This window comes from Nesoenas mayeri, assembly GCF_963082525.1.
Source record: "Nesoenas mayeri genome assembly, chromosome: Z".
NCBI classification, from domain to species: Eukaryota; Metazoa; Chordata; class Aves; order Columbiformes; family Columbidae; genus Nesoenas; species Nesoenas mayeri.
In genome coordinates, this window is record NC_137542.1 from 68,060,502 (window position 1) to 68,086,896 (window position 26,395).

At 44.7% G+C, this 26,395-nt stretch overlaps 2 protein-coding genes across 2 annotated transcripts in view; both read right to left on the bottom strand.

Annotated features, from left to right (window-relative positions):
- LOC308052116 (protein unc-13 homolog B-like) overlaps nucleotides 1-26,395 on the bottom strand; it is a gene marked incomplete at its 5' end in the record, with an annotated part of 218,768 nt that overhangs the window by 96,654 nt on the left and 95,719 nt on the right. The window lies entirely within an intron of this gene.
- On the bottom strand, nucleotides 4,290-6,638 carry LOC308052168 (uncharacterized protein; the record flags this gene model as incomplete). Its single annotated transcript, XM_080362977.1, has 1 exon — nucleotides 4,290-6,638. The coding sequence occupies one exon, from the start codon at nucleotides 6,636-6,638 to the stop codon at nucleotides 4,290-4,292; it is 2,349 nt and encodes a 782-aa protein (XP_080219103.1).

The window sequence follows — 26,395 nt, forward strand, 5'->3', positions numbered from 1 at the left end:
TACAATCACTAAGACAGGAAAACAGAAAAGCTATTTTAACTCAGTCACTAAGGAGAAGTCAAATTACTTTAGCAAATGAAGTGCTGAATTGCAGCTAAAATAAAAAGCCTACTTTCCACCTTACGACATGCCCGCATGCATCCTGATCAGGGAGGAAAGGCTCTGGACCGCCTGCAGGCCTCTCTGTGAGCTAACGGAGGAGATACCACGAGCAGCAGGACATCACAGAATCACAGAATGTCAGGGGCTGGAAGGGACCTGGAAAGCTCATCCAGTCCAATCCCCCCATGGAGCAGGAACCCCCAGATGAGGTTACACAGGAAGGTGTCCAGGTGGGTTTGAATGTCTGCAGACAAGGAGACTCCACAACCCCCCTGGGCAGCCTGTTCCAGTGTCTGTCACCCTCACTGTGAAGAAGTTTCTTCTCATATTTAGGTGGAACCTCCTGTGTTCCAGTTTGTACCCAATGCCCCTTGTCCTATCATTGGCTGTCACCGAGAAGAGCCTGGCTCCATCCTCCTGACACTCACCCTTTGTCTTCACCGTTGATGTCTTCTGTGTAAGAGCCGGTGCTGCAGCAGTGCCGTGTTCTGACAATCACCTCTGCACACACCTGCTGGCCTGGAGGAGCTGAGAAAGCCCAGTGTCCCCCTCAGACTCAGGTGGGAACAGGCTCTTTTGGGCACAGATGCTCCTGACTGTTCCCCTCGAAAGTGATTTCCTATACCATCCTTCTACCTGTCCTTCTATTAAGAAAAACCTTCCCACCCAGGCAGCCCCAATTCCACCGCAGGTTCTCTGGTTTTCTCCTCCTTTTCACACAGTCACCCCAAACACTTCAAACCCAAGACCAGTCCCTCCTGACTTGATCCCTGGAGTTGCTTCAGTGTGTCCCAGGCAGACCCAGACTGCCCTCATTCTTGGTTCATTTATCTGCTTTGCATCTGAACCAGGTTCCTCCCTGATGTCTCCTGTGAAGTATCTGAGTGCAGAAGATGCAGGAGACTTGGACTCGTGTCCCCTCTCAGGTCTGCCAGAGCTCCCAGTCGTGCCGAGCAGGGAAAGCCCCGCTTTAGCCCCCGGCTGGAAAACACTGAGGACAGATGGAGTCCCTGGCAGCGCAACAGCTCAACTGCAGCAAGCTACCAGCGAGCATATGCAAACTATGCATTTCTCAAAAGCTTATTCACTTCGCTCATTTGGGGTTGATTTGCCATGGAAAAATCCTTGACACAGACTAGCATTGCCAAATTCTAAGGCCTGAGGGCACTAGAGCTTCTCAATGTAGGTCAAACTTATTTTTACACAAATGCAAAGCAATAAATCTTACATTAGATTCATTTTTCAAAGAAAAAAATAATATTATTTTGGCTTACGTTCCATACACATGTTTGATTTCTAAGCCCCTTCAGTTTTCAGCTGCTAGGGACAGATTCAGGCCAAATATAAAGTTTGCTGAAGTTCTGAGCAACTGCAGACAAAGATTTAAAATCCTCTGATTATGTCTCATTACAGCAGGTGTGCTCACAGCATCACCAATGCTGAATAACATCACTAAACCCCAACCACAGAATTCTTCCACCCTTACACTTGTGAGCAATCCATTTACATCTACAAAAATCACTACCATTTCAGGGATTATTTTAAACAAAAATAAAGTCAAACTATCTCCATCTTATCCTTTTTCCCCCTCCTTTTTCTCAAATTAAAATTTTGAAAGGTTGCTCAGATTTTCAGGGGATATTTTATTTTTTTTCTCTTTTGACTTCAAATTAAACACAAGAATTATTTACATGCATCTGCCAGGTTCTAAATTGTTCTAGTAATTTGCATCTGTGTACAACTATAAATAATTTAAACCTTTATGCCAGCGCATCATCTCTGATTCACCAAAACACACAGATTTACCAACACCTTCAAAGTTATCATCCATTCCTTTGCTGCAGGCTGCTGCCAAACACATTTAATAAAATACCTTGAACTGAACTTTCAAGCAGGCATGAGTAATACGGTGGTTCAGGCTCAGAACCAAAAAGCTAGCAGGCAGAACTCAGTTTTCAGTGGACCTGACCCAGGAAGTTAAAAGCCTATTAAGAACAAATCATATTTTTCAAGTAAGACATAAATACTCATCTGCAGCCTGGGGAAAAAAAAAACAAACCAACAATCTCTCATTGCATTCTGAGTATGACGCTTTTTCCAAAGGAAGAAAACAAGAACTTGGCTCACACTTACTTTATGTTGAGTACAGTGCCAAAACAACCCTATATCAAAACGAATGAGTATATGATTAATTTTGTCCTGCTCTACAGCCCTTGGCAAGACTGTCAGCCCCTTCTCTCGCTCCGGCTACTGCCAAGTATTTATTCAGCCACCGCTTCCTTGCACACTTGCTCTGTTCTCTGCGAGTGCTGCTGCTTTGATTGTGTCCCTCGACCTCCACCCTAGGCAGGTCACCTCTGCCCAGTGCCCCTGCATGGCCCTGATGGTCCCTCCAGGGTTTCTTCCAGGTTCTGTCCTACTTCTCATCCCTTACCCAGCGCTTTGCACTACCCTTGATTCCTTGAGACACCTCCTGTCTCTCGGAGCACATTTCCCACATCGTGATTTCACCCCATGCTTATTGCTGTAGCCTCTGTTGTCCTGTCTACCGTACAGATGCGCCTTTGGGCAAGTGTCACACAAAGTCAAATCTTTGTCCCATCACTAGATGATGTTCAGGGATGCCTGTTCATACTGGAGCTGGATCTAAGGCATCAAACTCCAGCTGTGATCTTCCTGTTTTGGCTATTTCTCACTTGTGGACATGTCTGTCCTGCTCAAATTCTGCTGAGATGAACAGCTTCATCTCGCTTTCAGAAGCAGGTTTTCAATATTTTTGTTGCACTGTGGCAAATGCTAATCCAAACCACTGTCTGCTCCCTCAGGTCCTAAAATTAGGACACATGTCCAGGACTTGAGCACTAGACAAACACTACCCAAAAAATCAAAAAGGAAAAAAATAACAAAAATAGATTTCTGAATTAAAAACAATTTCATCTGTACTTTCTGCACATTACTAATCTAAACATTCCCTTGAAAGACAAAAATACGCACGTATCTGTGCCAAGCTTGCTAACAAATCCTAGTGTTTCACTCATTAAAAACCTATTGTTTCAATCAAGCCTACACTAAGGAACTACAACATAGGAAAGCGAAGAGCTGATTAAAAGCTTTATGATCTGCCAAACTGAGAAGGTCACTGGTGCAGAAGTCAAATACAAATTGACAGATTGTTTCTTCACAGTCACTGGAAAAGACATTTAGAGTAAGACAACTCTTTCAATGAGAAAAAAAAAGAGCACTCTGATTATTCTGACTACGTTTTATGACTGCAAGAAGTGAACAAAATAGTTGGTACGGGAAGGCTTAGAACAAGGATGTGAAGACTTAACACTGTAGCTCCAATACCTACCTCTCTTTAAATTGTCAGCCCTCTTCCCTTAACTGTGTAGTGATTTGGACAGAGATGACACTGAGAAAGTTTTGTCCCTGCCTGGAGAGGAAGGGGACAGATGGACCTATATTTCAAGGTTAGGTTTTATTTTACCAAACCATGGCCTATTCTAAATGTGGCCCATTCTAATATGTCAGTCATTTCTACCTCCCACATCCTCAGGAATGGCTTAACCAGCACTTCTCCACATCTGCTGTGGTCAAGCACTTCGTTATCTGTGCTGGCAATACGGGATGTAGCTCCACATAAATGGAAAGTTTCTCATCTCGTGGACAAGTTGTGGAAACAACACCAAAACACAGGTCTCAACTGTTTTACTTTTATTTTTAAAGGTCTCTACTGGGATAACATCTAGCAGTGATTAAACACTGAGAACTCCCACTTCGTGATGGAGCCACTTGAAGTCTGGATCCACTCAACTCCTGAAACTGTAAATCTGGCTACTTATAGCTCAACTGCACACTTGGCAATCACATGTCAAAGCTATTATATTTAACAAGAAACCAAGTCACGAATTATGACGAAAAACCCTAACACCTGCTATTTTGAAGATGCACTGCAAATCTCCCTCTCTCAAAAAAAAAAAAGAGGAAAAAATAAAAAGAGGTGAATCTTGTTAACTTGCATTTCAGTGTGTTACACAATAAATTTTAGGATTTTTTTTTGGTCAGTACTCTTACACAGCATATGTATTTGCCTTTGTAACTATTCACTCACAGCTTCTAATAAACTGTGCACCCACAGAATGAGGTGTTGGTTACCACTGCACAAATATCACATTTTTTCATGTTCTTTAAAATATTTTTTTTTGTTTACCTGAATTTGTTTCCTCTGCAGAAATCCAGTTTCCTTCCTGCGCTAATTCTTTTAAGAGTCTCCTACGCATTTGCCTCTTTTCCCTCAGCACGTTTTTGAAATTGTTGATGCATTTGTTCAGGTAGATGGTCTCTGCGCACACCTTGTCAAGGCTCATGGGTCTGCACTCCTTCGCTTGCTCGGGCAGAGGGGTCACATCTGGTCCAAGCTCCTCAGGAAGGGAGTGCTGCCCAGCGCGGATTTCACAGTCGGATGATGGCATCAAACTGGAAACAGGAGGCTCATGCGGAACAGAGGAAAGGCTGGAAGGAACAAACTGCATTTGAGCAGACGTTTCGCTGTTGGCAGTTGTGTTTGCCTGGCTCTCGGAGGACTGACTAGGAGGGGTTTCTGCAAAGTTGTCAGAGCTGCCACACATACCTGAACTGGTCAGCATAAGCGTATTGTCATCGTCCATCTGCAATCCGCTATCATTTTCCAAAAGGATTTCGGAATCGCTCGTCTCCAGTTTGTGAAACACCACCTGCAGAGCAGACCTGAAGTGATGAATAGCTTTCCCAAGCTTATTTGTGTAAAACTTCATGTCTACAAGATCAATGTTATCCTGGGAATGGTCAAGGAAATACTGGGAATTTTCCAGGACGTCCCTAAAGACCTGATCAGTTGGATCTTGATCATTCAGGTCCATTTGGATCATATCTTTCAAGCTGTCACTACTATCAGCCATTTCATCTGTTGTATGATCGTAGCTAATGGTTGTCACTCCACTAGAAACATCTTCTCTTTGAATATCAACTTTCTCCGCACTGGTAAGTTTGCATGAGGTATCACAGTCTGTTTCAATTTCTGCTGCAGTTATGCCCTCAACTTTATCGAGAAGGGAAGAACTATTCTCAGTGACACTTTTGGTGTCAAGCCTGTGCTCACCACCATTGCTTGAAGCACACATATGGCCCGCAGGGCCCAAGGAGTCAGAGGAGCAGCAGTAATTTCCATCACCTGATCTGGCCAAACTGGTCACCTGCGCATTTTGTAGAGGTTCACAAGGGGCCTGGTGCCTGTCATTCTCATCTGAATGCTGCTCGCTGCAGCTTACTGTTTGCGCTTCCCTCCCAGTTTCAGGTATCGAGTTGCTTTTCTTAGTCAAGGTTGACTTCTGCACAGAATCAAATTTATCCCCTACGCACTGTGTTTTCCTGCTCGTGCTTTTACACCTCACCTGGGATGAGTCAGTTTGAGGGTGACCAACTGCATCAGTTCGCTGAGCTGCATCAGGATTCACCGAGTTGCGATGGTTTTTCTTGAACCCAGGCTGCAAAGAGACTGAATCCATTTTGCGGCCCCTCTGGCCATTCTGCCGCTTTTGCTCTTCACTGGTAGCAATCCGGACCCCTGAGCTTTGCAGAAGGACAGACTTCTGTAAAATAAAGTCTCTCTGTTCACAACTGACAAGTTTCACAACTGCTGGTCGTGGTGTTAATGGCTTGCCTGTACCAATATCTGATCTATAAGCATCTTTTATATACTTACTGCACTGGATACCATTGAAACAGTGATATTCAGACAAGAAGTTGCAGATAAGCTCTAGCGTGTTTTCGCCATCTTCTTCTGGGATGCCATAAAAATATAATACTGGTTCTTCCTTGTGTACCTCCCTACTGGGTTCTCGAGCATGTGTACCCTGGGTTTTGCCAGCAGAACCACCTTGCAAGCCTTCTATCTCGCTCAAGACCGTATCCACACAGCTGGAGACTTCATCCACAGAGCCTTTAATCAAGGTGAGGTGCTGTCGGAGCTCTGCAATCTCTGTCTGGATGCGGCTTATTCCCTGGAGCTCTTTGACGATGTAATCCACCACATCAGCTGAGCGATCTCTCGACTGCCGTCTGCGACTCTTGTATGCAGCGGGCTTTTCCTGGGGAAAGCACCCCTGCCTTTCGGCTGCCTCCCTCCAGCCCATGGTAACGTTCAGGGAAGAAAGGTCCTGCCCCTCGGACACTCTGCCCTTCCTGTCAGCAGAGCTCTGCGTCACGCCATCAGAAGAACTGCCCTGCACATTCACCTTGTTCTGCTGAACAGAGCACGGTATTTTTACATAGCCATCCCAGTTCAGTTCCACCTCACCAACGCACACTTCACTCCCTCCCTTGGAATCACGTCCTTCATCCTGATGGAAGTCCCCTCCAGCAGTGGAAAATTCAGTGCTCGCAGAGTTCCTCTTCATCCCGCAAACGAACATGTCCGTCTCGATCTCCACCGGGGAGAGCTGGCAGTGATGAGAGTGGTTTGGGTTCTCATCTACCTGGCCTTGGAGAAGCCTCTTCATCTTGTCCCGCAGAAACAAATGGAGTTTTTGCTTCCGGAATTGCTTCCTGCCCCACAGTTTTACAACAGGTTTTGTGTGCAGAAGTGCAATTTCATTTTCTTGCCTTTTCAATCTACTTCTAGTAAACATCATCGGCAGCTGCACCCGTGTTTCTCATAGTGCTACAAGCTGCACAAGCACACATCAATCACTTCCCAATGCACAACTCACATCCAGCTTTTATTCTGTCACGAAGCAGCTACCAAAAGAGGGGAAAAAGCATTACAGTTTGGTTCAGACAGAAATAGCCAAAGTAACTTAAGCAGCAGAATAAAAGAAATAGCATCCACACAAAAGCAGACAGAAAGAGGATGTGCTATTTAAAGTGTACAGAGTTCATCTTGGTTTTGGCCACCTTCCCAGATCAGGTCCTTCTTTGTCAAAATAACTGCTCTTTTCTCACTCTTCTATCCAAGAAAGTTAGTTGTTCGTTTGTTTGTTTTTAAAAAAGGGATAAATTCTGTGGCCATTTCCTTTTTCTAACAGGTTTGCAAATTACTCAAAGATGAGCTCCTGGCAAAGGTGCACTGTGTAATTTAATTACCCCCTTGAACACAAAATTCTGACAATTATTAGGGAATCCATTCCTGTACATTTCCTTTCTTTTCAAGCACACAATCTTCATCCTTTCTTGCCTCAAACCAAAGCAGAAATCAAGTTTAACTTGGCGCAGTACCAGCTATCCCACAAGAATTGCACAGAGCAATGTAAAGTGGCAGGAAGACTGGATGACAGATTTTAAGTGTAAAACCTTTTTGCTATTTTAGTTTTTTATCTTAATATTTTGCTACCAAACACTAAAAAAAAACAACCAAAAAGCCTCAAAGCTTACAAGCTCCCAAGCTAACCTGCAGTTAAATATGCCACACTCAGCATATGTACGAACAGGCTGAGCTGACAACATGAAGATTCTGCACATCACTTCTACTCCAACCCTCAAGAATTTGCAGTGGATCATTTTCCCAATTTAAATCCCCTCTGTAAAGAGAAAAATAAAAATAAAAAAATTACTATGTTAACTACTCAAAACTGTCGCGTGTCTTCACTGCTGTACTTTCTAAGCAACACACAATCAGATTTTTCCTGCAGAGTAAGGCAGACAGAGACCCATACAGAGGTTCTTCTGAGCCAAGGTAACTGCAGAATCCCCACAGCTTTGACAGCTCAGCTTGGACCTGCTGCTGAAGCACATATTCTTTCTCACGTTCTTGTTTGGTTTAAGACCTGTCGTAACTGCTTTCATTTTTATGATTAAGTAGTTCTTAATAAAAAAAAAACCTAAGCTCCAGAGTGCACTAATATAATCATCACATGCAGCTTTCAGACTAACTTAAATTTTTCCAAGTGCATCCAGCTTTACGTCAGAAGGTTTCCTGCCATGTTGCAAGGAACAGAATGAGGGCTTCTAACCTTGGTTTTGCTGTTTTAAGGCTAATGTGTTACAGTTTATACGAAGATGTTTCATGCTGCTTTCCTTCCCACCTTCTTTGAGGTTTGGTAACCTCGGCTCTCCTAACACTGCCTTTGCAACCCTGAAGTCTTCTGCAGAGAGGGTTGCATGTTGGCCCAGCAGGACATGTCTCCCAGTGGAAAGTGCTGGACCAGGCACTGACTGCAAACATCTCACACTCTCATGCTAAGCAGAGAACTGAACGCTACAGTAGGTCTGTTCGCACTGGATTGAGGCCTTGATCTAAGGCCCAGCAAACTCTCTCCACGCAATTTTACTGCCCAAGGACCAGCTCCAGAGCTCTCAGAAGCTTTCGCCCAATGCCTCTGTCAGACCTCAGTGATTCCCATTTTCAAAGCATTGAAGTTTCCCCACCTGCACTGATCGCAAGCTGCTGCAGTGCAGAAACCCTCCATAATACGCCCTCGAGCCCCACCTGACTGCCATTTACACTACCGCCAGCATTGTTCTGTTAGTGAGAGCTTTTGGTTTCACTTCAGCTTCCTAAAGAAAACAAGTTTTAATTCTATAGAATTTTCAGGCCATTTGTCCATTAAGAACAGGTTTTCTTTTTCATGTCTTTCCTACCTAACTACTCCCTCATGGAACAGTGTTGACTTCAGAAATGTGAGCTCAGGCTCTCTTCTTCCATCACTTACACAGTTTACCTTTCACTTGAGCAGCTAACTGGTGTTTAACACCAGAAAAACACTTCAGTATCAATATTAAGAAGCAGTCCATCAGAGAGCAAGCAGCTGAATTCAATGGCAGCCAAGAAGTTGTGGCTCACTATATGTGCTGCTTGAGGGCAGCAAACAGAGATGCTAATTTCAAATATTTTCCAGCATATTTGAACCCCAAGCGCTAGGAAGAAAAGCCTGCACGTGCTTGCGCAAGGATTCCCTCAGAAAGCTCAGTGTTCACCACACTCCCTTCCGAACGCAGCTTTCCGGGCACCAGAGGGGCTTAATGATCATTTTAGCTTGAAAAAAAGAAATCGACACCAGAGTTCGCTCTCATTTCCTTTGTCTGATGCAAAACTTGACTGCAGCAGTTTGTTATGGAGAACGCCTTTTCCTGCTGAACACTCAACTTGCAGGGCTGCAGCCGTTCCAAAGCAGGCAGCTCAGGGCAAACTCTAAAATGCCATCATTTTTATGTATATATATATAGTGTTTGTGGTATATATGTATCTGTGTATATTATAGATACACACAAATGCTTATTTCATTTGAGATTTTCAAAAAAACATCTTTGATTCTAAATACCAGTGACACCTTTCCAGTTTGCCCCAAAAGAGAAACTGTTTCTTCCCAGGCTGGGGACAAGACCAGAGCAGAACACGAGGATGGCAGCTCCAGCTCAGGGGGAAGCCTCTCCACCTCTCCCTACCGTGGGTAGAAGCGAATGGAGATCTCCACCAAAGAGCTAAACACTGCCCACTTACCAGTCTGCCGGGAGGCAGGTAAGAGCATCGCCCTCTCCGCACGTCTCTCTCAGTCTGCCTCCCTCTGTTCCTTGCCTTCTGCCAGCCCAGACCCACGCTCAGACCTGGAGCTCTGGGTATCTGCCCTCTTCGTGCTGTGGGCTGGCCCCACGGTGCTCAGCACCTCCTGCCACAGCCCCGCGCTCCTCCTCCCCACTGCAGGTTGTGTGTGCGCCCCCATACCCTTCCACTGCTCCAGAACCCGTGCTCTGCAGGCACTTGGCCCTTGTAAAGATCCCTCTCATGTTGCCTGGGTTAGGGTCATGCTTCTTCATAGCACAGACAGGCTAAGTGATAATAGAAGTTAATGCACGACCAGCTGGGGCAGGGGGCGGAAAAAATTCTAATCTGGATGCGAATCCTTGCTGAAGTCCTCTTCCACAATCACTCCAGGAATCACACTAACACATAACAAGAAATCAAGTCGATAAAGAAAGAGTATTTGCATCCTGGTATCCTGCCAGATACCGCAAGCCCTGACTGACTGCACAAGCTTTGTTCTGACTGCCTTTTTAGCCGGCGCTTCTCTCCAGGAGAGCCCCGTGCTCAGTTCAGCACAGCTATCTCTGGGTGTGCAGACTGGAGAGCAGCACGCACAGGGAACATCATTTCTACATCCCCTCGCTTCCCAAAATGAAGCCAGGCTCAAGCAAAGCAGGAGGAAGACATTGTTGGCTTTCCCTGGGGATGTTTGGGTTGTTTTGCTATCCCCATGAGGACAATACTGACATATTAAGATTTTAAACAGGGGAAATAGGTGAACTACCACAAACACCGCACAGCTTGTTACCTTGGCACACTCCTGAAATATCCTTGTAACACACGGGTAACAGTTACTTTTCCTCCTGACATGCAGATTCGTAATGATGACAAGAGCAAAATCATTGAATGCCAGCATCAAAAAGTGAGGAAAAAAAAAAAACAAACACAAGAAATCCCATGAAGGAATATAATTCAATTATAAGATCTCTACTCATCAACTGGTGATCAGTCATACTTTACTCTTACAGCACCCTGGGGAAGGTCAGGCTCTCAGCAGAGAGAGGAGACTCAGCTGCAACCCGCTCTGAGCAGCATCTTCACTTGTGTGAGTCACTGGACAAAGGTGGTTCAGAACAACAGCAGCTTTGTGGTGCCTCCAGCCCCACAGAGCACTGCCTGGCTGCAGACAAGAACAGGGCGGGAGAGCTCTACCCCTCTGTCCATCAAACCTCTGCTAAAAGAAATCATAGAATAGAATAACAGAATCTTTTCAGTTGGAAGAGACCCTCAGGATCATCAAGGCCAGCCATAACCTAACCTAACTCTAGCACTAAACCATGTCCCTAAGAACCTCATCTACATATCTTTTAGCCTGTTTCAGTGCCTGACAACCCTTTCTGTGAAGAATTTTTTCATAATATCCAGTTAGAATATTAGGATAACATCCCCTGGCAAACTTGAGGCCATTTCCTCTCGTCCTATCACTTGTTACTTGGGAGAAGAGACCAACACCCTCCATGCTACAACCTCCTTTCAGGTGGCTGTAGACAGTGATAAGGTCTCCCCTCAGCCTCCTTTACTCCAGGATGAACAGCCCCAGTTTCCTCAGCTGCTCCTCATCACACTTGTGCTCCAGACCCCTCACCAGCTCTGTTCCCTTCTCTGAACTCTCTCCAGCACCTCAATGTCTTTCTTGTAGTGAGGGGCCCAACACTGAACAGAGGATTCAAGGTCCAGCCTCTCCAGTGCCAAGTACAGGGGGACGATAATTGCCCTGGTCTTGCTGGCCACACTATTCCTGACACAAGCCAGAATGCTGTTGGCCTTTTTGGCCACCTGTGCCACTGCTGGCCCATGTTCAGCTGCTGTCACCAACACCCCCAGACCCTTTTCCCCAGGCACTTTCCAGCCACTCTTCTCCAAGCCTGTAGCGCTGCCTGGGGTTGTTGTGACCCACATGAGGTTGGTTTCCCCTTTTACCAGCTATCTGCTTTTCCTCACACCAAGAGAAATACTGAGACACCTTTACCTCACACCATCATGTTTAGAGGGTGCTGGAACGCCAGGGCAGACGTGATGTTCAGAGGTACCAGCAAATAGGTAAAAAAACCCCAATTAACTAGGATCAAAAACATTTCACAGCAGCCTCTCTGGTTATCAACTCATGGCACTGAGTGGAGTTTTTTGGATTAGGTTACATTTACGATATCTTCCACACAAAGTGATATTGTATTACTGGTATTAACAATTACAATAGGAAAAGCAATAAAATGACTGATATATGGTCCTGCCACTTTATAAAGAGTCATTTAAACAGTAAGAATAGCAATAACTAAAATGCAGGATATTCAGAGGAGAGAAAAAAATATTTTGGCATTAAAAAGAGAAAGAAATCATAGCTAAGGCTGCCATAGCAACATCGCCCCAGCACTCTGCATGCTGAAACACCGTCTCTTCCTGGGAATATTATAACATTTTTAAACACATTAATTGCTGAAAGAATCCTAACAACAAGGCTTGACAGAGATATGAAAGGTTACCGCCGGCTTTGCTGATGTTATAACTTCTGGAGGTGAGCATGCAATTTTCTAATTAACATAATTAGATTTAATTTTGGGTTGGATCATACCTAAACATGGCACTATTGCTTGCTTCTGAGAACGCGTGTCTTTTCACACCTTCTCCCGATAATTCACAAAAACACTAATTTTTGAGTCCGGGCGTGAATGATCGGAACAAGAAGGTATTGAGCTGAGCGAACCTGGGTGAAGAGCAGCAGGACCAGAGAACAAAACATACCCTCGAAAAATGCATTCACCTCAGGACATTTCTGCCAAAAGGTGCAGAAGAGACACATGGTACTTCACAGTGCCTTAAAGAGGAAATTAATCCATGCTATGGAAAAGACAGTAGCTCTAACAGGATCAAAATCAGTTTCTTTGCTCACATTGTTTTAATTTTAAGATATTATACAGACCCTTGGTAACCTTTTCACAACCCCTCTGCAGCCAAGCCTCAACTCAGGTTCTTGTTCAGGAATTACTGTGTGAACTGTGAAACCACATCCTAGCCCTGCTTGTAGAACCTTCCGTAATTTTGAAGCACTTCCAATGATGTTTTCCAGGTTTCACCTGTACCTACAGGTTTGTGTCAATAAAGCTGAACAAAAAATGTGTCAGAATACTTCAACGAGAGCCTGTCTTCCTGGCTGTCACATTTTAGAAAAAACACACTTGAAAGGTTTCCAAAGCAGTTTGGTAGATGTGACAAAAGGTCAGATTTGGCCAGTCAGTCACCCTCACTGTGGAAAACTGCCCTGGGGAACACTGCATATTGGCTGAATGAATTACACGGTTCTGCAACTCCCACATCGCAGTTATTTCTTACCCTTTGTACAAGGCCGTTCAACTGAGGCAAAAACCACCTCTTGCTGTACCAGCAAGTTATCAGTGTAGCTACAAAGTGAAGGAACACTAAAAATCACTAAGTATTATGATAATACACCCAATTAAAGTGTTGCAAGTGCATTCAGCAGTGTAAGAAGTTCTGTTGCAAACCAGTATGTAATTAAATTCATCTAATTAAAAAGTATTGCTATGTAGTATAGCAAAGAGACAGCACACACTGCCATAATACCCCCTAGCAAACATAGGGGACACCACAAAGATTGCCGAGTGTCTCGGCTTCATGTGAAATGGGACTGATGTCAGTCACCCACCCAGTATCACTTCTGTAAGCACAGATGGGGAGGGATTGAGATGTTGGGAGCACTGGGGAGCACGGCTGTTCCTTGAGATATGCTCATTCCCTCTGCAGCCACATCCTTTCACCACAGCTTCTGCAGAGCCCGAAGCAGCCATGGCTGGCACAGCGATGCACTGGTGGCAGCAACAAATGAGGACTGTTGTCACCTGGCAGCCAGGTAAAGGCAGCATCCAGAGGCAGAGTCAAAGAAACTGAGGTTGTCCCCGAGTGCAGAAGGAGGCATAGGCTGGAAGCTGCCAAATGCAGAAATGCAGGGCTTGAGACTAGCCTGAAGCAAGCTAAGTTTAAGGCACCTACCTAGCCCTGAGACCTCTCTGTGCTGGGAAATAGGTAAAGAGGATAATGGACTGTTATTACGTAAAGTTACTTTGCTCCTTGGCAGCAACTACAAAACCAGAGCAGTAGCTATCACCAGCTTAAAAGCAAACAGAGAAGCAATTGAATTCAGTAGCCCCCTTATTTCCAGAGCATGGGGATTTTGTACACAGCTGAATCTATCAGTAAATGGTTTACCTACGACAACCTGAAGCACTAGCTGTTCCTTAGAAAAGACTTTTCCCCAATCAGGATCCTAAGAACCAGGTGTTATATTGAACAGATGAGCCAGGAGAAAGAACCAATTTTTGTTTAAAAGAACCAGCACCAAGAACTGAAACACAAACGTTGGACCACGCTGGTAAATTGGCTGGCCTTGGGACTGGAACTGCAGAAGTGCCAGCTAGCCTTTGGGGAAAGGCTTCTGATTATTCAGATGCCTGTAACCAGAGAGTAGACAGACAGCACTGCTGGTAAGAGCTCAGCTACTTCTGGTTTAAATAGGGTTTACGTGCACTATAACAAAAATGCTGATGGATGCTAAGAGCTCCGCCCTGACTAACAGAAACAGAACATGCTGTACCTTTCCTTATAATCCAATTTATAACCCAGAGCTGAAGCAAAAGTGTGAACTCTGCAAGTGCTGCATTTCTGTCCAGAACCACCAGGAAACACTCATCCTAGGAATTTTCTCAAAAACTCCGATTACCTGCTGAGGAGATCTGGAGCTGCTTTTGCAGGTAACAGTGCCCCAGCTCCCAGGGATGCTCAGGCAGGGCAGGCACAGGCAGCACTCACCAGCGCAGGGTGACGGGTTAGGAGCTCCAGCGTGAGTTGCCAGGGCAGTGCTAGCACAGCTGTGGAACAGACTGGTGCTACATGATCTTGCTCACTGTTTCTGACCTGTCCTGTGCTCCTTTAGAGCAGACAATCGGGTGGCGTTCAGCCAGGCTGGGTGAAGGTAATGTAGGCAGCTGACGGAATAATTAGGGTTTCCCAGCTCATGCTGCTAAACCAACACTAAAATCCTCCCGGGCTAAAACTGGAGCTTTACCTCTATAAGCTTCCTCCTTTTCATCTTGAGGGCAGAAGACCTTAGCGCTCTGTATGAAGCCTTGTTTATCCCCCAAAGGCTCGCTCCATTAGCAAAAGAAAGCTGCCCATGTAAAAGGAATGGGAACTGAAAAGATATCTGAAACAGTCACACCATCTGCTCTGATTCACAAGCCTGTACAGCATCATCGCTCCTGCATGCCAGTCATTCCATCTCAGCTCATCAGCTCACAAGCTCCTCAGCACAGGAGATCAGGCCAATGACAAATACTCCGGGTTAAAAGCAAGCCTGTTTTAAGTGACATTTAAGGAAGAATCAAACCAGTCATTTAATTATGCTCAAGCTATTTGTTTTTCAAGTGATCAAATTTAAACTATCCCCAAATCCCTTTCCCTTTAACTCTTCCTCACACAGTGATTTTGATGTCAAACTCCAGCTGAGATACAAACCCTTCTAACACAAAAGTATGAGAAGTAAACAGACACAACCTCAATTATACCAGCTATTAAGACACCTACAATTAGTGCCTAATAGTTGAACATAAAAACTAAGAAACAGAGCATACAAATGAACATGCTAAAAGTAAATTGTCTTTTCAAAGCACGTGTTTAAATCCAGTCAGCTTCCAATGGAGCTACTGTATTGCTGAAGTAAACACACACACAAAGTCCACTCTAAAAATAAAGAACAATTATCCTCGGTTGCTGCCTGCTTGCAGTTTATACCCAGCCACTTCATTTGTTCCAATCATTCACTTACCTCGTTGCTTCAAAATAAAATAAAAGGTTAAAATGTAAAGGAAATTTATAGAATAGAAAACTACAGAATACAACAGCTTGTTCTCATAGAAAAGACAAGTCCTGAAGGATTCCTAATCTTGTTAAAGGTTCACCACATAATGAACTTTCACTATGGAGATTATCAACATATTGTTGGTGTCCCATCGCAGGTACTGGGGGAAGAAACGTTAAAGGCACCGAAAGTATTCCATTCCACGGCAGCACTAGGATAAGAAATCACGTAACGTTGAATGCATGTTTTGAAGGGGAAAAAAAAAATATGCAAATAGCTACTAAAAATCCAAAAAGCAGCAGAAGCCAACGAATGTAAAAGCCAAAACTGCAGAAATCCTGTCAGCTTCCAGGAGTATCCCTCAAGAGGAATTCTTCAGTTCACCAGCACAGCGCATCTTTTCCCTTTGTCAGGCAGTACCAAGTACAGTTAAAACTTTGTCCTTCTCTTCAGTTGTGACTCAACAGAAAATATTGTACTTCAGAGGCAGAGAGAAAGCTGTGCAGCTACTGCTACTTTACTCCTCCTCGTCAGCTGCTCACTGCCTCGCTCCTCACACACGCAGCCTCCCCGCTCCGCTCGCGCACCAACACTCCTCGCCTCGAAATGATTCCCCACTTTATTATCCATTCAGGAGGAAATACGAACGGATGGAGCCAATCTGACTAAAGGCAAAATGCCCTCCTTCGGCACGGGGAGAGCAGGCAGCGCAGCGCAGCGTGCCGATCCGCGCTGGAAAAGCGCTGTGCCTGACTCCTGGCATCCTGCAGGACTGCGGAGCAGGGGGGCTGGGGAAAAAAGCCCAGGACTCAACGTAATTAACCAGCTCCAGGAAGACTCTTTGCTCAGCTCTGATATAGATGTTTATTTTTATATCACCCAGCTCACTCCCTGGCTAACCCACGAGATTTAGCGATGCCCTCATCGAAATGAATCGCATCCAGTTTCCAAGGAGGACTTGCACCGGTTCTGCTAGGAGTGTGGGGGATTGAGCACCCGTTGATCTCGCGTTTCCCAAAAATAAAAGTCACATTGTTACATAAAAGAATGACTGCAGAAGTGCTGTGCACAGAACCAGATTCACTCACGTTGTACTGACACTTCTCTCCTGGGAGCGAGCAGCAGCAGTCACTCATCCTGCAAGAACTGCCTGAATTACAGGCACCATTTCATTTGCCCCACAAGCTGCCTCGGGGGCATCCAACGTGCTGCTGCTAAGAAAATCTTCCTGGCCAGTTGGTCCCCGTTCACATCCTCCCTTTCACAAATGCTCCCTTCATCCTGTCTCCCTTCTTTATGCACCCAACACAAGCACCCACCTCCTTCCCAAATGCTGTTTCTCTGCCTTTAGCACCAAAGGCAGTGTATGGGAGCTGTGCACATTTCCTGGTTTTGCTCAAGGACAGCTCACTGCATATTTCAAAACAGTCTTTTCGCAGTGTGGGGTGGGTTTTTGAAGAGGCCTATATGACTTAGCTGTGGAAATGCCACTACCGTCCCATCTGCTCAAATACCTCCTACCTCCTCGTGAGCCAGCCTTGCTGTGAATGGTACTTCCCCTCCAATCTCTTACCTACACCAATATCAACTTTTATTCACCGCTTCCTCCATAAGCGTCACTATGTCACTAGAGCTGCCCGCGCTGCGTGGGATATTTTCCATGCCACCTTCTACCCCCTGATCCCACAGCTCCATCCCAGGACCCCGCTGAAGTGTCAGATGACGACAACCATGCCGGTGTTCCCACCAGCTCACTTGTTTGATGGATGTGAGCACAGGTTGTGCATACAGGTAGGTTAATGCCACGGCTCTCAGTACTTTGTCTCAGCAGCACCACCAGTGAACAGTAAGCCCCCTGCTCTTCCCACGTGCAGCCACAGCACAGAAATCAGGCCACTGACCTCCTTTCAGACCTCCTGTGAGGTTGGCGTTCCTCTTTGGTCACTCGTATCCCCCAGAAAACCCTCTGTCTTTTTGCTCTTTCTGTGGCAGGGCCCACAGGTCAGATTTTCAGGAGTGCTGGAGCTTTGAATGATTTTAAGAGTCTGACCCCAAGTTTTCCATTATATGTTTGCACCTTGCCAGGACGACAGGGCTCCTACCCAACGGAGGGCACTGAGCTCTGCTGCACCAGAGATGATTGCTGCCGAACACACCAATTATAGCACTTGAGCTCAGAGGCGAAGCTCCGTATCAAATTCATCCACATAAGGATGAAGACTGCCCAACTGAGAGAATAAAAATGCAATCCAGGATTTGTGCGGCACTTTGCATCTTCAAAGCTCTGCACATGAATAAGACAAAAAAGACTTTGCCAGGGGTCTCTCTTACAGCAATAGTATAAAAAAAATTATTAAGCATCTATCAGACAATACTTTCTCATTTATATTAACTCTCTGTTAGCACCTGAAGCATTACTTAAGACAGCCTCCCAGGCTTCCACATGCCTTACTTTTTCCAAAGACCCCACCACAATGTGCATCCATCCAATGTAGTCTCACCATTGCTGCCTCTGTCCTTCACATCTCTTCCCTCCTTGGTCCTTGCCCATCAACATCAGACAGTAGCACACCCAAGCCAAACATGCACGGGGGCCAAGCACTATCCTCCAGCCACAGCTCTTGAGATCCGAACAGCCTGTGCAGATTTCCAAGCACTGCCACATGAAATCCCAGTACTCCTAGTACTCCCATGGCTGCCTTGTAAGAGACGTGAGACATCACTGATGGAGGTCATGAGCAATTAAGTGCTGGACAGCATCACAGTCCTCACCACAGTTCCCAAGGAGCTAGAAAGAAAAACGTGGCTACGAAAAGACAAAACACAAGTGCACTCAGAAGCAAAGAAGACTGTACCTTTCAAATATTTAAAACCCCTTACCTAATAGACAGGATATTGAGAAAGGCTCTGATTTTCAGGGATGTTTTGTTTGCTGAAATAATGAAGATAATTCAGAATTGGGAAAATAGGCACAACTTGCATCTAAAAAAAGCCTATGAGAGTGTGCTTTACCTTAAGGCTCAGAGCATTGAGTTATTTGCCTTCTACTAGAGAAATAAACTTCCACTTAAAAATTTAAATACTTCTTACTGCGATTCTTTAATTCACCAACAGATTTTAATTTTAGGTTGAGCCAGCAGGGAATTATTAAAACTGATAAAGCCAGGCTCAGCTATATAGGCCAAATGCTTTGATGTCTGCGAGGTATACATCACCCTTTCTTCTTTTTTAATCCTCATTATCTATTTCATTCCAACTTCCTGTGAAGTACTGAATTGCTGATAAAATTGTAAAAGTAAGCAATTCCTTCACGAGCACGAGTGGATTAACCAAAGCAAAATGAGTACGCTTCGAGCACACGTCCTGCTCCTCCCTTTACCACGCTCACGTTCCTTCTCCCTGCAGGAAGAACATTTCTAGTGTCTTGGCTCTTGGGAAAGCACAAAACTGAGGAGATATGTAAACTGGAGGATAAGAACATAACAGAGAGAGATGAAATAAAGACATAAAAGGGGAAAAAGTCAAGACAGAAGAGGGAAAGAGTCAATGGAGAGAGCTTATCTGGAACAGCAGGGATAAACTGTGCAACTCACACTCAGGTTTAATGGCCTCAGACATCTCTGACACAAGAGCTCTCTAAAATAACTTTTTATTCGTTTCACTGGAGGAAAAATAAAAGTCATTTGTCCCAAATGAAACTGCCTGCCACATTTCCCTGAAGAGAAGGTTGTCAGTAAGATAGTTTGGGTTCAGAGCTGCATTAGACCTTGAAACTTCAAATACCCAGCGTAAAGTTTATCAATTGATTCAGCAGTGAAAACGTGCTAGTTATTATCTTCTTCAAAGCCACAAGAAGATCAAATCAAGGAGCGGTCTAAAGACTGAAATGTTAATGAAAAGGCAGCAATGTCCTGCTGTTTGACAGCAGCCCTCACTGAATACCAGGCTTTGAGGAGCTGTGCATCACCACAACCTGAACAGAGATGCTGAGATAGAACCCTGGAAGAGACAAGACTGTGTATTTCAAGGCATTTAAAACTACCCTGTCAATGGTTCCTGTCATTACGATTCTGTCATTATAATAGCTCCAGAACACACTTACGAAATATATGCTTAAGACGAAAGAGCAAGTTTCTTTAAGCACTGATTCTTTCTTTTCCCCTTAGGAAAGGATAAGGCAAGGAGCAAGGGCAACCTGCAAGCTCCAGAGGGAACAACAGCACAGGTCCCTGCTACAGCACCCTGGAAACTGGTAACTGCCCAACACTGGCCTTGAAGCACTTGAAGAAAAGGAAGGAAACAATCTTTCCCAGAAGTTTTCGCTCGTGAAAAAGTGATATTTTTTTTCCTCCCATGTTGACAGAAAGACAACAATAGTAGCACAGACACGTTGAAAAAACTGCTAAAGATTGGAGGTACTAGGACTGGTTACCTTTCAAAGACAGGCAACATAAGTCCATTTGTTGCGAACAGCTGAGACCAAACCACTGGCTTGTCTTCATATGAAAGATGTTTACGCTCCAGATGTTAACATTATTTGACTGTAAAGATGTCTGCTGAACCCTGAGACAGGAACATTTCTGAACTCATAGAAGGAAAGGCTTTCACATAGCCTGAGAGTAAAGGATATTTCCAAGGCCAAGAATGTAGTGGGATTCAAGTAGTGGAACTTTTATAAGGTTAATGAAAAAATTAGATAACAGCACTAACATTTTCGCAGAGCTATGAATCTTTACACTTCACAGTTTAGGCCAATCTTTATCAAGCAGGTATTGATGAGAGACCTTAGAGACGTCTGCTGTGAGTCCTTCCAGCTCCATCCCCCTGACCCTGCTGCTGCCACCCCTGGGGCTAGAACAGATCTATTTGAACATGGTGATTTTTAGGGTGCAAATCCTTAAGGGAGTGTTGGTCGTAACGTCAGAAAAGCTCAGATTAAAGTCATCCTCCACTTGGTTTGTCTATACTCATCGCTATCGCTCGCAACAACAGACGAAGCCTTTCCTAAGGGATGCGAGGAAACCGTTGAAACGCACAGGCTAAACTGCTTGCCCCTTTCTTGTTACATGCGGATGTTCACACTCCTCAAAACCAAATACAAAATGCAGTGCTTCACAGAAAAGGCTATTTTATGCCTCACCCAGTAAGTTCCAGCCACTCCATGGCACAAACAGGCCTTACATTCAAGACATCATGTTCCTTTCAGAAGCCACCGCCGAGGCAGTGCCCACCCCGCTTCACCACAGCCCAGACCAGCCTCCAAAATCAGAGACTTTAAAGCAAAGCTGTCTCAGGTGACAGGCTCCGGCTAGCATTGTCTCCTTGTGCCTCAGTAATAACATACACAAAACCTTCCTTAAATTTGCTCCTGAAAACAACTGAATGCCCCCCAAGCTCCTCCTGGGTTTTGGCTGCCCATCCGAAAGCACGGGAGCCTTTCTCTAGCTGAATTGTCATTCTCCACTTTTAATCAAGAAGTAGAAGATGGACTCTTAGTAAATCTGTGCTGCCCTCTGCAACACAGCTGACTCAAAAACTTTACCAGCTGGCTGCCCCTATGCCAAAAACAGCTATTATCCTGGCTTTTAAACCAGAGTCAGCTTGAGCACCTTAGGTCAACAGGCAGTGAGGAAGCATTATAGCAGAGAAAACTCTCCCTCTGCTGCTTCCTCCTTCAAATTACATCCCTGTGCCTCCTACTGGCATCCGAAACATAAGGATTTGATATTTCATAAAATTGGAAAATTATAATCAATGTCTTAATTGCACATCTAATTAAGTAATCAGCACCACTAAAATGCAAAGGCATCCAAGCACAGACATGTACTGGGGGTGGAAAAACCTGAAATTATACACTCACAGCTGTAATTGCTTTTTGATCAAGAAAAATGGGAAGGAAAAGTTGCAGATGTTGTGAAATGCAGACCTCAGGAGGGCCTAACAGCTTCCAAACATGAACTAGTTGAAGCAAGCACAAGCAAAGTAAACTAGTCAGCATTTCTATTGTAAATACAGATAAAGAAATAACAGGCTTAACTTGCGGCAGTGGAAAGCTAGGTTAAGCATCTGGAAAAGCTTTAAAACCTAAGTGAGCATGGATTGTCAAGGGAAAATACAAAATCTCTATTCCTGGAAGTTTTAACAAAGGGTGTACATGCATGTATCAGTGATGATTTTGAAGAAAACAGATGGTCTAGTTAATCTCTTCACATACTGCCCGGGTCTCTGTTTTACTGCCCCTTAGCGATATCATTTCAGAACCTGTCTCAGGTAGGAAACCACATGGTAACACACACACCTGCTAACAGGCTGTATCACAGCCTTGCCTGTAATCCTGGTAGGCTGCTAGAGACCCTGGTGTTGGCTCAGGACTGTCACCCCTTGGGGTTCACTTCTCTAGTGACAAAAGTCGAGGTTGCATTGCTCCCTGTGGATGGTCTGCATGACAACCCAGCTGTCCACAAGACAACAGCTTACTTCAACACTGTAGAGTGTGTTTTCCTACCTGAGCTTGACAGTGAGGACAGGGAAATGCTCTCTGGCAAAAATGCTCATGCATTCTGCAAAAGGTAGGTCCAATGTATAAGGATTTGGCTACAGGAATTCAGCACCTTGATCCCGCAGGGTAGCACCCAGTATGAACTGAAAGATGGTTCCTTCTCCAGCTGGTGATAAACTCCTTTCTGAGTGAGCAGAGAGGGTGTCCTGCTGCTCATGGAACAAGAAACTATTGAATACCATTTCCTGCATGTTATTCAAAGCACAACCAGATGCATTATTTGTTCTAAAGCCCAGGCTCTATCACCACATGCAGTGGAGTAAGGAGTGTTCTTTGCACTCATCACCATACTACTCAACTAATTCAAGCATTAATTGGTGTTTTCATAGCATAACTGTGAAGTGAAAAAGTCCCCATTACAAGTGAGGAACGAGGGCAGAGTCAGATCAAGACCTTCTCTTCTCCATTTGGACAGCCATCTCAAGGTGACAGCCTGACTTTTCAGAGTGCTAGACTTTGGAGCATATCAAACACTATGAAGTCTGGCTTCCAGCTACTTCACTTACTGCTCCGATGGCTCGTTTCCAGCATCTTAAACCAAATAATCAGAAATCAATTAATGGATCACAGGGAGAGGCAACAGGAAAACCCTTTTCAAAAACTATCGCGGCTTTTCCGGCATCATATAACAGCGTGGCAGCAGAATAACAACTAATAACCGTACGAGGCAATGCCCAGCTACCTCTGCTGATGGATTGCTTCCTCTGCCGGCACTTCCTTCACCCTTTGCTACAGATGTGCTAAGTTTCAAAAGGCAGGGAAATAATCTTTTTTACTATCCTACCTACAACTTTGTGACTCCTGACTTAAATAATATGATTTTCTCTGCAGGTAGGAATAATTTCGTACATTTGTATTCCCCGCAGAAGGCAGCAGTTGATTAATGAACCAAAATACCCCATAAATACTTGTTATGAATGACATATAAGCCTCTGTCAGTCTCTGAGGACACTGTTAGTGCAGGCAGTGCCACACCATAGTTCTGACGAAGTCAACTCCAGCAATCACACTAGTATTAATAAGCCCAGACACAGCTTTCACACCTCCAGTCGAGGCATTTGACAAGCTCTACAAAATGGGCCTGAATTAACTGCATCTAGAAACCCAGTCAGTTTGCTCCCCTGATTAGGAGGGACAGGGGAGGAAATATAATGCAAAACAATTGAAAATGACTGGATTTATAAAGCCTCTGCAATGGGACAAAAATTGCTCTACAAACCAAATTTTGATTAGGTGGCTGACCTAAATGATTGAGAGGCCAGTCAGCCCCTTTGGCAAGTCTGTGATGGGAGGGACAAGCACAATTTGGGCAAAATGCACCCAAATACTGAGCAGGGATGGTTAGGGGGTCATTCCAGTCACTGTCTCTGCTCTGTGCTCTTGGGTCACAGAATCCACTCCACCTCCACTGGAACTGGGGAGAAACAGATTCAAAGACAGCAGGAGAAAGGGACGATTCTGGCAGCTGTACACATTCGTATATTAACCAGCTATTACTACTGTGAGCTAAAAATAGAGTGACTTAATTAGGATGAGTAACATGCATCCATATCACACAAATATGAAGGAGAGTTGCACTTGCTTCTAATTAACTTCCTTAATATAGGCATAACAAAATTCAGAGTGAATGTATCAGCCAGTCTATAGATTCTTGTGTAGACAAAACTGGATCCTTCAAGTACCCCTTACAAGAGGTATCACAAAAACACCTGCATGCATTTCAACCTGCTGCACTAGCATGATACACTGAATAAAACTGAACAATTTAAGTAAATTGCAGTAAAATTTAGCACTCTCAGTTTCTCAATAACAGTTTCTTAAAAATGTGTGTGTTATCTTAAAATACAAGGTGAATCTTGACTCATTAACAAAAATAAAAACCAGATGGTTAAAATAATCTTTTACATACAGCAATCTTCTCTGGTATTTTATATATTCTTGTATGAAACAGCTTAAAGTATTGATCGAAGTGCAACTAAATAGATTAATCAGTCCAAGGCTAAATCTGAATTTCCTTCCAGCTGGATAGCTCTGTTATCTCTCAGAACACATCGCAGATTTTGTCTTTATACTCTGCTGCTTTTCAGGCTTTCCTAGAAAATAATTTTCCACTCTCAGCTTTTAAAAACTTGCAATGACTACAGGCTCGATTGCAATTTACTGTCTAAATAAGCAATCCAAATACCACAGGGAATTTTTAAAACCTGTTTACAAACTACACCGTATTGTCTGACACTGTTACTGCTTGAACATTTTTCAGAAAACAAAATTATATCTGTGACAGGTTCATTACCAAGGATAAGTCACTAATAACCACCCTTCTTCAAGAAACCCCTCGTGCAGGCTGGCATCCTTCATATCTGCTGCGCAACCACATGGAAAAGCCACCAACCCAAGAGGACATGCGATGTAATTCTCACAATTTTACTTCACTGACAGCATCTACGTAGCAAATCGCTCTCCCACACATCTCCGTTTGTGCTCCAAACCCACAGGGTCCTGCAAGGCGTCAGAGCTCGGCAGCAAAGGCAGGCGGGTGGGCAGCGTGAACACGGGGAGGCCACGCCACGAAAAATAGTTACAGGGGCTGGTGGTTCCACGGACATTTCTCACAGCCCACTTAGAGGCTTCCTGGGTGATGAAGACCCATTCTTTGCTCCCACGGGCGGCTGTCATATAATAGCTTTCATAAACAGGCCCATTTTTAGATTAATTAGAAACAGAAAGGGCAAAGGAACCCATTTGGAAGCTGCTCGCTAACAATTAGAAAAATCACTTTCTGATTTCTAGCCTGAGTTTGTTCATAGCCAGCTTATACCCTTCTGTTCTTGCGCTAACATTAACCTTTAGCTTAAATAGCTGTAAACTTGCCAATATTTACTCCCATGCTCTATTAGTACATGGCAGCAACATCCACTCTAGGCTTCTAGTCTGCTGAGCTGAGCCACGCTTGTTTGGTCTCATCTCACATGTCCTCAGCACCTCTGCTCCCAGAACCGCCGCAGTGTCCCCTCTTCCACTTCTGTGTAGGTTATACAGGTTTATCCAGGTTATTCTCTGATTACTGCAATGGTTCCCATCTTCTTTAAATCCTCCCCCTCTATGCTGCCCTGGGGAGGCCACATCTGGAGTTCTGTGTCCCAGCCTGGGCTCTCCAGTTCACAAAGGACAAGAAATTACTGGAGGGAGTCCAGGAGTGAGCTGCAAAGATGCTGAGGGGTCTGAAGCATCTTTCTTATGAGGAGAGACTGAGAGCTGGGTCTGTTCAGCCTGGAGAAGAGAAGCTGAGAGGGGATCTTATCAGTGTTTATAAATATCTCAAGGGTGGGTGTCAAGAGGATGGGACCAGACTCTCCTCAGTGGTGTTGAACAACAGGATGAGGGGCAACGGGCACAGTCTGAAGCACAGGAGGTTCCATCTGAATGTGAGGTGAAACTTCTTTGAGAATGCCAGAGCCCTGGAACAGGCTGCCCAGAGAGGTTGTGGAGTCTCCTTCTCTGGAGACATTCAAACCCGCGTGGACACACTCCTGTGTGATCTGCTCTGGTGAACCTGCTTTAGCAGGTGGGTTGGACTGGATGATCTCCAGAGGTCCCTTCCAACCCCAACCATTGTGTGATTCTGCGATTTGCTGGGCTCCTACACAGCATATTAGAAATACTACAGAAATACAGGCAGATTAGACTTTCTGCCCACCTGGTCTATCACAGCACAGCACAGAGTACAAAGCAGCATGCAATTAGTGTTTTTACTAATTTCCCATTTGCCAGGAAGTAACACTTTCTTTCCCAGTTATTCCTATAGCCTCACGCACTAGTGAGGACACACTATAGTTACCCAGAGGAGCCCTTCCTTCTCTCTTCTTGATCCAACGTGCAGCAGCAGATTAACCAGGACCCTCCTGTTTTTAACAGGATAGTCCCATATGCCAGAGAGGAGCACTGGTACCACCCAACACCAAACCATCCCACAAGCCTGAAGGCACCAGCCACCCTGTAGAGCAAGAAACTGCTGCCTGTGGCATCCCAGTAAATTATCACTCAGACTTGTCACAGCCCTTCCAGCATCTGGCACGAGCATGTCTGAGTGACAGATAAGAATATCAAGCTACGTTTGGGATTTGACCCCAGCTTTATGACTAAATTATCTCTAGTTTCATAGCACACAAAGGATGAAGCTGTCAATGTGCTCAGAAAATTCTCCCTCCAGAAGAGAATATCCAATACCTTGATGTTCTCAAGCGCCTTTCAGCAGAGGATGCATGTTACAAACCCAGATCACAGACTGCCAGGAGAGGCTGCAGGCATTTCCTTA